Source organism: Panthera uncia (genome assembly GCF_023721935.1).
Source record: "Panthera uncia isolate 11264 chromosome B3 unlocalized genomic scaffold, Puncia_PCG_1.0 HiC_scaffold_1, whole genome shotgun sequence".
Lineage (NCBI taxonomy): Eukaryota > Metazoa > Chordata > Mammalia > Carnivora > Felidae > Panthera > Panthera uncia.
The window spans coordinates 123580315-123596021 of NW_026057582.1; the positions used below are offsets into that span (position 1 = coordinate 123580315).

A 15707-nucleotide genomic window follows, 5' to 3' on the forward strand; every position below is an offset into this window, starting at 1 on the left:
TAGTTCCTGGTCAGGGAGACATGAAGGAGAGAAGATGGGAAAAACGCAGGGGTACAGCTGTTAAAATGAATCACCTGGAGCTGTTGGCTACTCTGCTGGGATTTTGCCACAGCACATAACTGTGAGGTGCTAAGGGTTGCAGGTTATGTGGGACTTTATGGCTTTCCTATATCCATGGATATAAATGGAATATAACAGTAATTTTTACAAAACACCGATCAAAAATTTAGATTCAGACATACTGGCAAACAAATACTACTTCCAAAAATTGAGCTGTGATAGTAAAACAGATTAACATCTATTTAGCTAAAAGTCTTTTCTGATACAATGGTTATAGTTATAAAAACAGGAGATGTACCTGTTTTTTTTTTTTTTTAGGAGATGTACTTTTAACAAAACACTTAGTTTCATTGTTCCCAGCCTATATGTTTCAAGTATGTATTTTTAAAAAAATTTGTTTTTAAATTTATTTATTTTGAGAGACAGAGCAGAGGAGGGGCAGGGAGAGAGGGACAGAGAATCTCAGGCAGGCTCTGTGCTGTCAGTGCAGAGCCTGATGCAGGGCTTGAACTCACGAACTGTGACATCCTGACCTGAGCTGAAACCAACAGTTGGACACTTAACTGACTGAGCCACTCAGGCTCCCAAGTATGTATTTTTAAATGAAAAACACTTTTGCTTACAAACTGCAAGAATACAATTTTGTAAGTATTACTCTATTACAGCAGTAATGCCAACTTCCAAACCAAACTTCCTACCTTCACCATGTGCCCCCTTGGCATGCGTGTGGAGGGCGAGAGAGGAGCTGGTCTGGGCATACTGGGAGGGCAATGGAGGAGGAGGGGGAGTGGCCTGGATCGGCTCATAACGTTTCTCACCAAATGATCTATCCACAGTGTCAGCTTCAGGAGACTTTCCCCTATGAAAAAAACAAAGACAATGCCAACTTATGAATATGGATTCACATTTACAAAAAAGCAAGTTCTCATTCTTCTAATTATCCCTGAGTTAAAAAAAAACAACAACAAAAAACTGGAAATTTCACAATTTATTCTTATGAGTATAAATGGCTAACTCTACCAAAATATACAAACAAATTCAATCATTCATCAGCACAAGAAATGTAAAGACAGGACAGATACTTAAAGAATATTAGTAAAACATCCAGAAGATGGCAACCAAAGGCAGATGAAATTTTGGGTATACTTGTAATATTAATTGTGTTGCTTACAAAAAGGCAGTAATGGTTGGGAGGTTTAAGAAAGTCTTGCAAATATTTTGAAAAATATTTATTGGCCCAAATCTTCCTTAGATTCACTTCTGATTTGGTATCTAAGGTACAAATCCTTGGTTTCTGGCACACTCAGAGCACCACAAAAAATGTTTTTATAGACCAGAGGTTGGCAAATTTTTTGTAAAGGGCTGGACAGTAAATGTTGTTGGCTTTTTGGGCCATAAAGTCTCTGTCACAACTATTCGAACTCTGCCCCAAAGCAGCCATAGACAATATGTAAATGAAATGGGTGTGGTTGTGTTCCAGTAACACTAAACACACTGGACATCTTTCACTTTGAAACTGCCCTTGATTTACTAGATCCATTTTTAATTGTTTAACAGTTGCTAGAGTAGCAGACACTGCTTGATTTTATAAGGCTCTTTTAAGTCAAATTGTGCCATGTATGCTTATTTTTCAGATTGCCAATTGTTAATATGTAACACGTACAATTCAAACAAAAGAAATCTTTAAAATAGACCCATAATTACAACACTGCCATCTAAACCTTTGCAGAGAGCCAAAGCTGCACTGGTTTTATGTGCACAAACAAAACACACATTTGGAATGTATTTTCACAGAAAATTTCATTGGGGAAGTCTACTCTAGTGATTGGCTTTAAAACTACATGGTTTTGTCGCTTTCAGGCACTTAGGCTAAACATTTGAAGATGACTTTAAAATCTAAAAGTGCACATAATGCCAGTGATGCAGTGAGGGACACCTCATGTAACAGCCTCACATTAATGCCAGTCTTACCACTTGACGGTCCTTTTCAAGTAGTCATAGCTAGGGTAAGAGCCAAGAAATCTAGGTGATGGCAAAGCAAAAGCGCAATAGAAAAACGAAAGAAAATGGTCAATCTAACTAAGTACATTTGCAGCAAATGGAACTCAAATGTCATTTTAAAATATCAACCAAAAAATACACATCCACCATTTCAGAATCATCTGATCTATAAAAGAAAACATCACTAGCTCTCACTTAAGTTTGGAAAATCACCAATAAATCAAAATACAGTTAATATAGTTAGGTACTGCCTACCCACTTTCCACATACATTTTAAAAATGTTTATTTATTTTGAGAGAGAGAGAGAGACAGAGAGCGCGCGCACATGCATGCACGCAGGAAGGGCAGAGAGAGGGAGAGAAAGAATTGCAAGCAGGCTCTGCACTACTAACCATGAGATCATGACCTGAGCCAAAACCAAGAGTTGGAAACTTAACCTTCTGAGCTGCTCAGGTGTCCCGGCCCTCCACGTATTTTACTGTGCTGCTAGTGAGTAGCAAGGTGCTTGAGCTTTATTACTCTTCCATCTCTGCCCACTTTGGCTTCACTTGCTAGTGGTGAGCAAAGAAACAGACTAAATAAAGAAGCAATACTAAGAATAATCAGCAGAGTCTGAAGAAGTAAGAATGAAGTGCTCCATTAAGAAAAAAAGGGCTGGGCAAAAGAAATCCTCTAAGTGAAAATGTAGGAGGAAGCCGTACAACACAACAGCTGTGCTGATCCCTAGTGGGGGTGATGATGAACAGGCAAGCTGAAATATGCATGCCTTTGAAACCTGACTATGATTAACCTGTGCTCTTTCCTGGCAAGACCTGAATCCATTACCAGTCCTAAAGTAAGTCCTGGGATGGGGGGAGCCTATTTGCAAAGCTTCCATGTTTGAATCTCACAGCCTCTCTCAGTGAATGCCACATGCACACAGAAACCTAGTTAATCTTACTAAGTTCTTAAAAAGCTGAAAACTACTAACACTTATTTTGAGACCTAAAAGTCTCACAGTAAGTTGACTTTTGAGAGACAAGATATTTTAGTGACAAAAAAATCTCTCGTTGCCCTGAAGAAGCTCAGTTTCTGGGCTGGGACACATGCACAGGGCTCTTCTAGCCCTGTCATAGGATCCCGGAAACTCCTTACTTGTTTTGAAGATCAATGTCTGAGCCACTGATCTCCTAATCTCCCCAATTCCAACCCAGCTCTCCAGAGCTGTAAGACAGGTGATATCCACTTGCTCTCTGGGGCGTCTGTCCTGTGCTACCATTCTCCCTTCTCAACTCCCACCATTTCTCAGGTATGGAGTTTTTGTTGGAGGGTGGGGAACATGAGAGAACAAGCAAGGGAGGGGCAGAGTAAGAGGGAATCTTAAGCAGGCTCCACACCCAGTTCAGGGACCAATGTGGGGCTCGATCCCACGACCCTGGGATGAATGACCTGAATGAAATCAAGAGTCAGACACTTAACCAAATGAACCAGCCAGGTCCCCTCGGAGGTATGTTTTTAAGTGGAACATAAGCACCTATTATCCAGAAGAAAAGAGCTTTGCTATTTCTATATTATACTTTAGAAAATGAAGGCCTGTAGGCAGTCTACTGGTAACAAAAAGCAGTTTTGAAATACTGTAAGAGGGCTGTATATTTTAAATGACTTTCCAATTGTTAAAGCCATATTCACTGGGCACAACAGTACAACAGCATTAGAAGGGCAAGGCACAGAGACCCCTTATGTCTTAGCCATCATGTCTCATTCCTCATTCTCCTTCCCAAAGCTCTACCCACCGAATACCCACATGGGGACGTGAAGCACAACTACAAAGAGTTTTTGATTTCTATCACAAAGGAAGGAAATGTATTAAAATGTGCATCTCAAGTCACACTTTCTGGCTCCCATAACACTCATGGCAGGAAACACAAACATTCAGAGTCTGGGGCCTATTCACAAAGACAGATGTTATGTGTTTCTGTCAAAGGCAATCTACCCTTGAGAAACCTCTGACCAGTTAAGACTCATTCCTCCCAGAGCTGCATTAATGAAAAGGTGGGCAGCTGACACACCTAGCATACTATGCCCTGTGTTGCTGGGTCCCCACCCACCAAATACTAGGCAGCATTCTAGACCCTGTATGAAAATTATACGTCACAAATACGTTGTCTTCTTTGTGGAAAACTCAACCCAAAACCAAAAATGCCTTGTCAGTTGATTCTCTGATGAGACTTCTTACTTACTTTTCAGACCTAAATGTGTTCTTTTAAGACTGCATTCTATTTACCGAGTATATAAAAGGATGAATAAAATCTCTCTCCTTAAACTATACCCTTGGACCTGCTTCTAACAAGAACGAATGTGTTTAATGACTTAAGTAAAGATGATTACAAACTACTAAGGCTCACCGGAGTCTGGACACCCTCCCCAGATGTACTGGGCACCTCTCTAGCGTTGTGTTGGGGGAGGCTCACAATACTGGTATAAGACACTGTTTGCATTTAACAGAACCCCCACTGCAGCACCCAAAGTTTGCATTTGCATTTCACATAAAGGGCTTTCTTCTCTAGACAAAGACTGAAATAGAGGACAGTGGGAAAAAACTTTTAAATCTTCACTTCAAATGATGTCTAAGAAAAAAGTGATAATTATAATTAGATTTTTAACAATAGAGGTTATAAAGTATTTTTTAAAAAATTTTTCACTCAACAGTACATGACAAATGATAGTTAAGTTCAGACAATCCCAAGCATCTAATTCAGTAAAAATCTGGGTGCTTTGGAACTTGGTAGGTCAACTTGGGTAGGTCAAACTATAGTCCCCATCATTAATTCAAACACTAATGTAGGTGCTGCTGTGAGGGGGACTGACAGATGTAATGCCTCTAAATCAGTTGAGTTCAGTTAATCAAAAGGGAGATTATCTGGATGGACCCTTTTAAAAAGAACTTAGGTCTTTCCTGAACTCAGAGACTCTCAAACAGCTCTGGATCTTCTCTCTTCCTGTCCTGTGAACTCACAACTTGTTTATTAGCAGGGTCCTACAACGGTGTACATGAATTCCCTGTAATAAATCCACATCTGTTTCTCATTCTTATGGGTTTGTTTTGCTGAAGTATAAACCCACCTATGCCTATGTGAGTTTCTACCTCACTCTCAGTTGGATTTGTACCCCAACAAAACCACAAGAAAGAAAAACAAATCAACAAAACCTCCAATAGACAAGTCAACAAAAGGGAAGAGCACAGAACAGGGAAAACGACTGGGAGTGGAGAAACTTGGGTGTTCGGTCCTAGCTCTGCCTGCCCATCACGTCACCTCATGTGTTAAAACTTTCCTTTCTTTTCCAAGTGTACAACTGGACCAGAATACTTAAAGTCATCTCAAGCTCCCACATTTAAAAAAAGATATGCTCTTTCTCACCTTGAAGAAAAAACAACAAACTATTATCTTCCCTCAAATAATGTCACCCCCCCCTTGCTATTTTCATACTTAAAAAAATAAAAACTGAAAAGAAGGAAAAGAACCAGCATGAAATATGCTGCACAGAGAGAGGGGAGACTTATGATTCACCTAAAAATCAGGGTCTTCACCTCAAAACCTTTTGATTTTAACAACTTTCCTAATGCAAAAATTTCATGTATCAGATATCAGGGTTTAAGGACGAGACACACACACATATTCTAGAGCTACAGACTATGAGTAGTGCTGAACCACTGGAGCCAACAGAAATCATGTATTAAATATGGACTTAACTATATTTCTTCCAAATACACTGAACTTCACATGATTACTCTACTTTAGGCAACTGAACCTTTATGTTTCTTCTTATTTTTAAAAGTAAGTCTCAGGTGAAATAACTTACTTTGAAGAGTAACTAGAAAAGTTTGGTTGATTCTGAGAATGAACTGGCTTGGCAGGCTCTGAGAGATGGCCAGTAGGAATGTGTGTAGAAGGCTTGTTTTCAAAACTTCTTCGGTCAAAGTAGGAGAGTTGCTTTCGATAATATTCTTCATCCTCCTCGGGATCATAATGATTTGACCGAACAATATCTTCAGGTGGCTTCATTTGAGGTTTCTGAGGTTCTGGGATCCTGACAATGAATGACAAATGGAACTTTTTAGATGTTAATTTTACAAAGAAAATGGAATACACAAATATGTTATCTTGACCTTTTACTGCTATGATTATTCAGCATCTAGCTGAACAATCCAACAGTCAAAATGGACATTCCAAATCCCATGTCTTCATACATTTACACTCAGAAGGCAGCCCTCTTCTGGCTCATGAGTCCTTTGACATAACCTAATAAGCTTGATAATTATTTGGTCAGAGCCTCACAGCAGGTTAGAAGCAGTTAATTAGAGAATAGGAAGCATTAACTAAGACAGTAGAGAACTTCTCAAAGTATATACATCTATGTTAGCAACAATTAATAACTGAGAGAATTTAAGAACTTTAATCCAGGATCAATAAAGGATTCTCATAGAAGGAAACAGCTCTATATAGTCCAAAGTTCTACAAGGCACAGGAAGCAGTGGGGAAGAAAGTAAGTTATTAAGCAAATTAATACAGATCTTCCTCAACTTATGATGGGGTTACATCATGATGAATCCACTGTCAGGTTAAAATACCAGGAGTCCAAAATGCATTTAGTACACCTCATCTACCAAACACCCTAGCTTAGCCTAGCCTGCCTTAAGTGTGTTCAGAACATACATGAGCCTACAGTCGGGCAGACTCATCTAACACAAAGTCTATTTTATAATTAAGTTTGAGTACCTCATGTAATTTATTAAATGCTATACTTAAAGTGAACAAGAGAATGGCTGTAAGGATACAGGGTGGTTTTAAGTGTACTGGCTATTGACCCCCGTGATCACATGGCTGACGGGGAGCTGTCGCTAAGCGGCATCAGGAGAGAGTACTGTACCATATATCACTAGCCTGGGGGAAAAAATTAAAATTAAAAATTTTGAAAAGGTCTTTTATGATTTCTACTGAATGCATATTGCTTTTACACTCTTGTAAAGTTGAAAAATCCTAAGTCAAACCATTATTAAGTTGAGGACTGTCTGTCTATACATTGTTATGTACACTCTGCTTAAGTGAATTTTAGAAACTTTCCAACAAAAATAAACAGATTTCACATCAAAAAAGGGCCTAAGCTTTCAGTTATTACATATTTATTTTATGGAAAACAGCTAATGATACTGGCTAAAGAAGACCCCACAGCAGTTTACGTTTTCATGAAAAGCACTAGACATCATTAAAAAGAAAACGTAATGTCAGATAGCAGCTTCTCTTTATTACAAATACAAATGTAAGCAAATAAAACTCATTAGTTGGGCAGAAAAACTATTCAAACCCAGTCTGTCATTTACTCACAGTATGATGAGGCCACTGTTAAGAGAGCAGCTGGCCAGGTTTCTCTCCTGGCTCCACTAAATCCTAAAAGCTACTCAAAACCCTCAGCCGTAGTGCCTCTCTTAAAAAAATTTTTTTTAAATGTTTTTTTATCTTTGAGAGACAGAGAGGGAGAGAAGGGGGGGTGGGTAAAAAGAGAAGGAGACATAGAATCTGAAGCAGGCTCCAGGCGCTGAGCTGTCAGCCCAACGCAGGGCTCGAACCTACAAACCATGAGATGATGACCTGAATTAAAGTTGGATGCTTAACCAACTGAGCCACCCAGGCACCCCCCTCAGTGCCTCTCTTTAAAATGGAGGAAAGGACCCACACTGCACTGAAGTGCTTAGCACACTGGCATACGAGTATGCTCCCTAAATAATTAATTTTTGTTATTTTAGTGAAACTCTGTTTCCTTACCCCCGAAGACTAAGAGTTTACATGTCTGAAAGCACTTTAAAAACTAAAAAACATAATACAAATGCAGGGCTTTAAAATTTTTATTTTAATTGCTTGCTAGAAGAATATCTCTTTGAAAAACTTGATTACTGAAGGCTAACAAAGATCTGTTACAGAAGGCATTATCAAGACCTTTATTTTTCTTTCTAGGGCCACTATCTTAATTAGAAAGGCTAGTAGTTTTCGTTTAAGGACAACAATCAAGATCCTCTCCCTTTTCCTTCCTCTCCTCTTCTAACACAGTAAATGGCTTGCTTATTAACTGGGTCAGATTCTTAGTCAGTTCCATACCAGAAACACCACCAAGTGTACCCACCTGTACAGTGTTTTGTCATGTTCACTGAATTGATTCTGAGGAGTGGCTTTAGGACCAATGATGGCAGCACCTGGAGGTTTAGATGCTACCTCTGGAGGCTGCAAAAAAGAAGACAAACATGCCCCAGGAACAGACAGTTACACAACAGGTTTCATTTAAGCAGGAGAGGAAGAGCCACGAAGCACTCTGAAGTGCTCCTTCACTGAATGTGCCCACGTGTCCAAGGCAGGAAAAGCATGGTCACATGCTTACCTTAAAACCAGCAGTGTGGTTTTCATCCTTCTTGTTCTCCATCGATGCAGATCTTTTGTTTTCAAACATTTTAACTCTAGTGAGCACAGACTGGGGTTTCATTGCTGGATCTTCTTCCTCTTCAGTCAGAGATGGGGGTGGAGGCAGTGGTTTGGTATTTGAAGGCAGAACTTCTGGCTTATGTTGAGATGTGGGTACTAGAGGAGGGATGACTGCAGCACCATGGAGAGGCTCATAGTGGCCTGCTTTAGAGGTAAATCCTTGTGATGGTACTTGCTCATAACTTCGTGGGTATTGGTCAAAATACTGCTTGGGTTCAGATGCCTTCGGGCCTGCTGAAGAATAGGACTGTGCTTCTGGTCTGTATCTGTTATGTATGTCATATCCAGGAGTTGGCTGCTCTTCATGTCGTAGGGTGGAGGTTCTAGGTGGTTGGTCATAACGTGGTCTGCTGTCATAGGGTAGAGGGGCTGGCTCTTCAAAACGTGGGTAATACCCTCGTTCTGAGGACTCTTCAGGATGCTGTCTGGAGTCAAGGTCCCGAGGATGCTGATTATCAAAAGAAGGCCGAGGCTGGTAGGGCTGTTTGTCATCATAATACGACCACTGCTCTTCATATGTGGGAATGCGCTCTTCATAGCGTAGACGATGGTCATAGTTTCGAGAAAACTGGTCTGGGTAGCCAGAGGAGTCGTATCTGTACACGGGCTGTTCAAGGTCTCTACTGGCTTGTTTCTCTACATATGGGGGTTGGGATTCATAGCTCAGATTAGGCTCTTTGTCTGGCCTCTGCCCTGGGTGACCAACAGGTGGCTGTTTTAAAACATGATTCTGTCTCATCATTTCCTCAGGATAGGGATCTTTTCTATACACCTGTATAAAAAAATTCATGTGTAAGTACAACGGCTGGTTTTCAATTCTAGTCTACTTTAATACACAAAAATATAATTTAGTATGTGAAAATGGTATGTTCCACCATTTATTATCAAGACAGAAAGAGATTAGTGAGAAAGCTAGTTTAAGTGAAAGCTCAAAATTTATAATGCAGGTATAGGGCTTTTATGTTTTAGCATGTTCTAAATGAAAGTGAGCTAAAGATAATTACTAAATTTAGTAGAAAATTAATACACTGAACTACTGATTCCATTTGATTTGGACAGAGTAAATAAAAATCATAAAGAAAAGTATGGACACCATAATTCATAAAACACAAAATGTTCATGATGGGTCACAGCTACATACTACAAGGAACTCTGGAGGGTACTGAAAACCAAAAAATAAAAGTAATAAAAACATTAGCACAAATCCCAATTAAAAGGCCTATCTCCACATTATCAGTAGTATACCACCAGAAGCCATGCACACTACAAAACTGAAATGATCCATATTGATTGGAAAGCACCATGGTGTGTAAGCCCACAGGAAAAAAAGCAAAAGGAACACTTAAAGGGCAAAGCAAAAATGATCGTGTGCTAGACTGATGGAGAGCAACAAATGAGGGCAACACTGCGGCACAGGTACCTTTGCTGGATCTACATGCGACGACAATGACGGCTCTTGATCTCTTAGCATTATGTGAGCTGCCTCAGTACTTGGTGTTCTTAAAGAATCAGCTTGTGGTGAGTAAGATGTGGAAGGAGCTGGGGTGGGCCCCTCCAGTCTTACATTAGTTAAAGTTACATTATGATTAACGGCAGAGGTTGATGATGCTGGGGTTGTTTCAGGCGAAAGGTAAGGGACTGGAGATGAGGCTTCTGCTTTCTGTGAAGTGTTTAAAATATTTTAAATATAGTGTTTCTGTTTACTTCTAACTTCCCACTTCCATTTATAGGGGTTGGTAGACATACATTTTAAGTGTGCTGAATAACAAAACTATGACCTCATGTCCTCAATTTTTTAAAAGAACTTCAGTATACTGCTGTGTAAGACAAACACACAAAGCTTAGAATTAAGTCCTTGGTATTGTCAAATTGAAATTAAAGATCAATTCTTAATCTGAAGAAAGGACAAAATATATTCTTCAACTCAATCACCACATTCTAAAATTTAATAATTCACTTCTAACTACAAAACGTTGAATGCTTGCTGCTTACCTGTTGAGAGGCTGTTTTAAATCCAGGGGAGTCTATTCTATGAATTGGTTGTGGCTGCGCTTGTGGTGAATAAGGAGGATATGTTTGGTTTTCATGATGCATTCCAGAGGAGTCCTCTCTTACAGGCTCAGAGGACCGTGTAATGGCAGACTCCGGTGGAGTCCCAACCTCATCATTAAGAGTTTCATCTAGTTCTTGATCAGTGTAGGCCCCGCCTTCTGTATCTGTGTCTTCATAGTCAGAAGTGTGTCTACTGTCCGTGCTATACATTGAGTATTCACTACCTGGGGCTGACAGGTAGGACAGACGATCATCATGCAAATCAAGGTCATCACTTGTAGCACCATCCGCCTGGGTCAAATAAAAGTAAATCAAAAATTTTATTCAGTAGTTCTTTAAGAGATGGCCTTTATTTTACAAGGGAGATTGAAAAGGGCATTTTTCTTTGGAGAAATCACATCTATTTCTTGAAACTTCTGGCAAGGAAAGGTCAAGAAGATTGTACAAGCACACATGCAGACACACAGAACATCCTTTGAGATCTGAAGGGGCTTGGAAGAATGAAAGGCTGGCTGGCCAGCCAGGACAAAGCCGGACTCCGAGGCTCAGCCCCAGGAGTCCATGAAGAAACTCTGACACCACTCAGGGTTATAAAACCTAATCAACCTAATCGGTCCCTACTTTACTGCCCCAAAGCCAGGGGAAGAGGGAGAATGCTACCAAACCAAGCTGACAGAAACAAGGACACACTGACAGAACAGCGCATGTAAGAGTAACTATGAAAATAAATGCCACAGTTCAAGGTGAGTAAGAGCTTACATATATATACACAGAGAAAACAACTTGTTTAAAAAGTTGGTATTTGGCCCTTTAAGTTTTTATAAAACAAAATGGGAAAGAATCGCCTAAGTGCCGGTTGCCTCATTAAATTAAGAATTGTTGTTTTCATTTTTTTTCATAGATGTAGTGTCCAATGGATGCTGAGGGAGAAATGCAATTATGTTTCTCTTTGATAAGTAGTTAAGAACTGAGTTGGTTTTTATTAGTCTACTTTACCTTCTGAGTAGACTAGAAAGATAATGAGAAGTACCTGAGGGAAAGGAATCTAAAGAGTTGCATCAACAGGCTGCCATTAGATACTAGTTTGAAATTAGTACCTGGATTAATTAGAACAGTCCCTGAAGAGCTTGCCTGGACACTGTGCCCAGTTAGGCAAGAGAGCTGAATGATCTGGAATCCAGAATTCAGACAATCCTCCTTCAATTGTAGCACAGACTGAAGGAGAAACATAAGGCCTGAGCTGCCTGAATGGGACTTTCCACACAGTCCTATGCCTGGCTCTCTTATGAGCCTGAGCCTGAGTACTGCCTTCCTGATAAGAAAGACTAGGGTATGTCAGGCCTCCTAGGGGCTCTCGTTTTCAACAAAGTACCTGCTGGGCTCAGGGAGTGAGAATCCCAGGGCTCTCTCTATGTTAGAGCAGACTCTCCCCCACAGAAATCTCAACGGTGTCTAAACTCCCTAATGGCTGCTACAGAAGAGAAGCCATTTTGCTATCTATTCTAACCTTTAACTCACCAGGGTTCTGTAAGACTCTAACCCATCAGCCAGCCAGGGAAATATTTAAGTTCTTGGGGAAGAATTAACTTGGAACTCACCAATCCACCTCGCTTTCAGTGCTGTGAAATGTACTAGTGAGCAAGAACCATGGGTTGCTCTGAACCAAGAAATGACATATGCCTATATGTTAAGAAAGCCTCAGGATGACTTTTCTTGGTTTAGTAGGGAACACACAAGACCATGTCAGATCTTGCAAAAAAGATCTCTTCCTAGCAATTAGACCAAAGTAGTACACTCAGGAAAGTCAATGTGAAATGATGTGGTTTTAGTTTAAGAATTTGTTTATTATGATAAAATATACTTGAATAGAAGGGGCAGGAGATCTAGCAAGCTTCATTTAAATTATAACAACCTTTTATGATTTACAAAATGCATCCATCTATCCTAGTAACAAATGATCTATTTTTCCTCACATAAAAAGTTGGGGGGAGTGAGACCTGCATTTTAAAACCCAAGCAAGACAGGAAGCACACAATAATACCACAAAAAGAAATTTACACAATATTAAGATTTGTGGATAAAGAAAATCCCTCAGATAGGCAGAGAGCACATTCTGTGTATTTATAAACTAACTTCATTTTGAGAATCACCAATGCAAGCTATTAACCACTCGAGTGGACAAAGGCTGCTGAAAGAATTGTGTTTTTGTAGATTAGTATGACAGGGACTGCGATCCTTTGTATCAAATGCCACATGAGAGAAAATTAGTAATAGTGTGTTTTTATAAAGTGGTGCAGTAGGTTTTTTCCACCTGGATTTGTCTGTCAAGTGTCCCAGCTGATATATCAGTTATTCAAAGTGGTCTGATGATCTCATATGCACAGTCCATCCCCCAAGTGGTACTGATGAGAAAAACCATGATTCTGACATGAATACAGGTGGGAATAGCAGAGCAGACACTACCTCTAGATGTAAGCACTGTAACATCTCTTCTTGCAGAGGTTTGTGTTTCCTGGACAAAGGGCATGGTGGTCCTAAGCATGCAGCATGCACGGCCAGAGCAGCTGTAGCCATAGCCAGGCAGAGGAAAGTAGAGGCCATGCAGGCGCAAAACACAACAAGAACCAAGCCAACAAGGAAATATAAAACACACACACACAAAAAAAACAACAGAGATATTCTCAATTTTCTCTAGTAACCAAAACATCAGTAATATTACACTGAAGGTAAAAGATATTAAAACAAAAGGCTCTTTCAGCTGTATTAACTTGCCAAACAAAATGAACACTTTTTTCCCATCGAAGACTGCTATAAAACCAGAGAGACTGACAATAGATAGTAGCTATTTTAAAGCTGGCCATCTGCAGGGTGCCTAGGTGGCTCAGTTGGTTAAGTGTCCGACTCCTGATTTTGACTCAGATCATGACCTCACGGTTAGAGAGTTCGAACCGCACATCCGGGCTCTGCACTGACATTGCAGAGCCTGCTTGGGATTCTCTTTCTCTCTGCCCCTCCCTGCTCATGCACTCTCTCGAAATAAAACTTAAAAAAATAATTAAAAAAAAACAGAGCTGGCCATTTGGATGTATATAAAATCAAAATTTGAATCTAAAAATGATGAATTGCTTTGTCCAACATTTCCTAGTATGTTAAAACAATATTAACAGCCGCTAAATGAAAAAAAAAACCCTAGGTAAACAAAATAACACATGTTCTTTACTTAAGACTTCTCAAAGCCTTTACCATGCTGGTGGGTCCCACTGCCCCATGTAGGGGGTGTGGTTGCAGATTTCTCATCTGTTACTTGCCTTCACAGTGCCTTTTTCTTTCTGACCAAGTCCTAAATCTTGTATGCAGAGGACAACATTCTGGGCAACACTCACCTACCCACCCAACTCTCCTCATTTCCAGAGAAGGAAACTGAAGCCAGGTTCTAAGTCATTCCTCAGACAGCAGCAGAGCCAGAACTCAAACTTACTCTTTTAGTTATTTAAGAACTCTCTGAGATGACACCACTGAAGTGGTAATTCAATAGGTAGGGAAATTTCAGAATCTTTTACTATCAAAAACAATTTATAAAAACTTAAACAGTCTTTTACTATCAAAAACAAACTCTCCCAAAATTATTCTAATATGTTGATCTAATTAGAAACAATGGTAACTCAAAGGCTTTTCTGATTTGTTATATCATTTATTGAAAGGGCTCAAAAATAACAGGAAATTTCTTACCTTTCCTTCAGAAACCCATACCAACTGGTTTTGCTGTTGCTGAATGGCTTCTTTCAACGCACCATACCAACCATCATTCATTGAATTTAAGTTAATTGTAGCTGAAAATAAATTAACAACATTGTTTAAAGATTAGAATACCGTCAAAAGCCAGAATTCATTCAAATCTGCTTAGAGCTCAATCATCATTTCTTAATTATTTGAAATACAATATTTGAGGACACATCTTTGAAATTTGTTTTGGTGCTACACATTTAAAAAAAAATTTTTTTTTAACATTTATTTCTTTTTGAGAGACAGAGAGAAACAGAGGGTGAGAGGAGGAGGGGCAGAGAGAGAGGGAGACACAGAATTCAAAGCAGGCTCCAGGCGCGGAGCTGTCAGCACAGAGCTCAACGTGGGGCTCAAACTCATGCACGGTGAGATCGTGACCTGAGCTGAAGTCTCATGCTTAACCAACTGAGCCAACAAGGCGGCCCTGTACATTTTCTTTCAACCAAACAGCAGCCGTTAATACTAACAGGAAGCTTTCCAAGGCAAAGTTATATAGCTTTTGGCATCTAAACAACACAACATTTTTGCCTACATATTGTTGCCTAGACATTTTAAACTAAATGAAGGCCTTTAATATACTCACTTGTAAAAAGATGGTGATTATTTTTACGAAGTTTATGAGACCGTTCATATAATTTCCTGGCACTTTTCCGAGATTCTGGACATAACCTCATCCTCATAGTTTTCACACCTTGCTTAGAATCAGGGTTAAGGAATACTACAATTGGATACCACTGGGCGTAATTCAGACGATCAACTGCATTTGGGGTTACATCTAATAAAGCATGTTTGTCCTGGAGACGCAAAGCAAAAAAACAAATAAGGACACAAGCCACAGTTAATTAAGAATCATCACCTTCAAAAAAAGTCACAGCCTAGATTACATTCCAATGGTAATAGACCTTTAACTGGGCTCCAAAATGTCTCCAGAGTATATGTTAGAAAAATCTGTAATCAGAACTTAGTTCAATACAAATTCTAGCCCAAATTTTTTAAAAAAAACTTCTTAACCAGCTCACTTTAAGACAGCCCCAATACTTACAAGTTGACAGCATTATCTATGTTCAGTAAAGTGAAAAAAGTACAAGAATTTAATGTTCCTAACATGACCCTGTCGAGTAACGACATATTCCTTATGCATATAAATATCTTTTGATGCATGTAATGTACTTTCTTTGAAAGTGGTTACTGGAATGCCTTTCAGTAGAGGTTTAATTTTTTTATAGTATATCAGTAATAATCTTAGAAAAGAATTTCTACTTCCAAATTAACTAAACTTCATCCCACTCAAAACACAACAT

General features: G+C 39.4%; 1 protein-coding gene across 12 annotated transcripts in view; it reads right to left on the reverse strand.

Moving 5' to 3' along the window:
- Positions 1 to 15707, reverse strand: part of TJP1 (tight junction protein 1) — a 225620-nt gene that overhangs the window by 9689 nt on the left and 200224 nt on the right. For 4 of the 12 annotated variants that reach the window (XM_049613985.1, XM_049613983.1, XM_049613982.1 and 1 more), the window contains 9 exons: positions 14990 to 15200; positions 14353 to 14453; positions 10564 to 10914; positions 9992 to 10231; positions 8471 to 9343; positions 8219 to 8316; positions 5903 to 6130; positions 2032 to 2082; positions 759 to 919 (listed from right to left, as the gene is read on the reverse strand). In XM_049613985.1, the coding sequence (XP_049469942.1) occupies positions 759 to 919; positions 2032 to 2082; positions 5903 to 6130; positions 8219 to 8316; positions 8471 to 9343; positions 9992 to 10231; positions 10564 to 10914; positions 14353 to 14453; positions 14990 to 15200 (2314 nt within the window). The remainder of the gene's footprint in view (positions 1 to 758; positions 920 to 2031; positions 2083 to 5902; positions 6131 to 8218; positions 8317 to 8470; positions 9344 to 9991; positions 10232 to 10563; positions 10915 to 14352; positions 14454 to 14989; positions 15201 to 15707) is intronic. The other 8 variants (XM_049613987.1, XM_049613986.1, XM_049613984.1 and 5 more) reach the window with 5 other exon arrangements.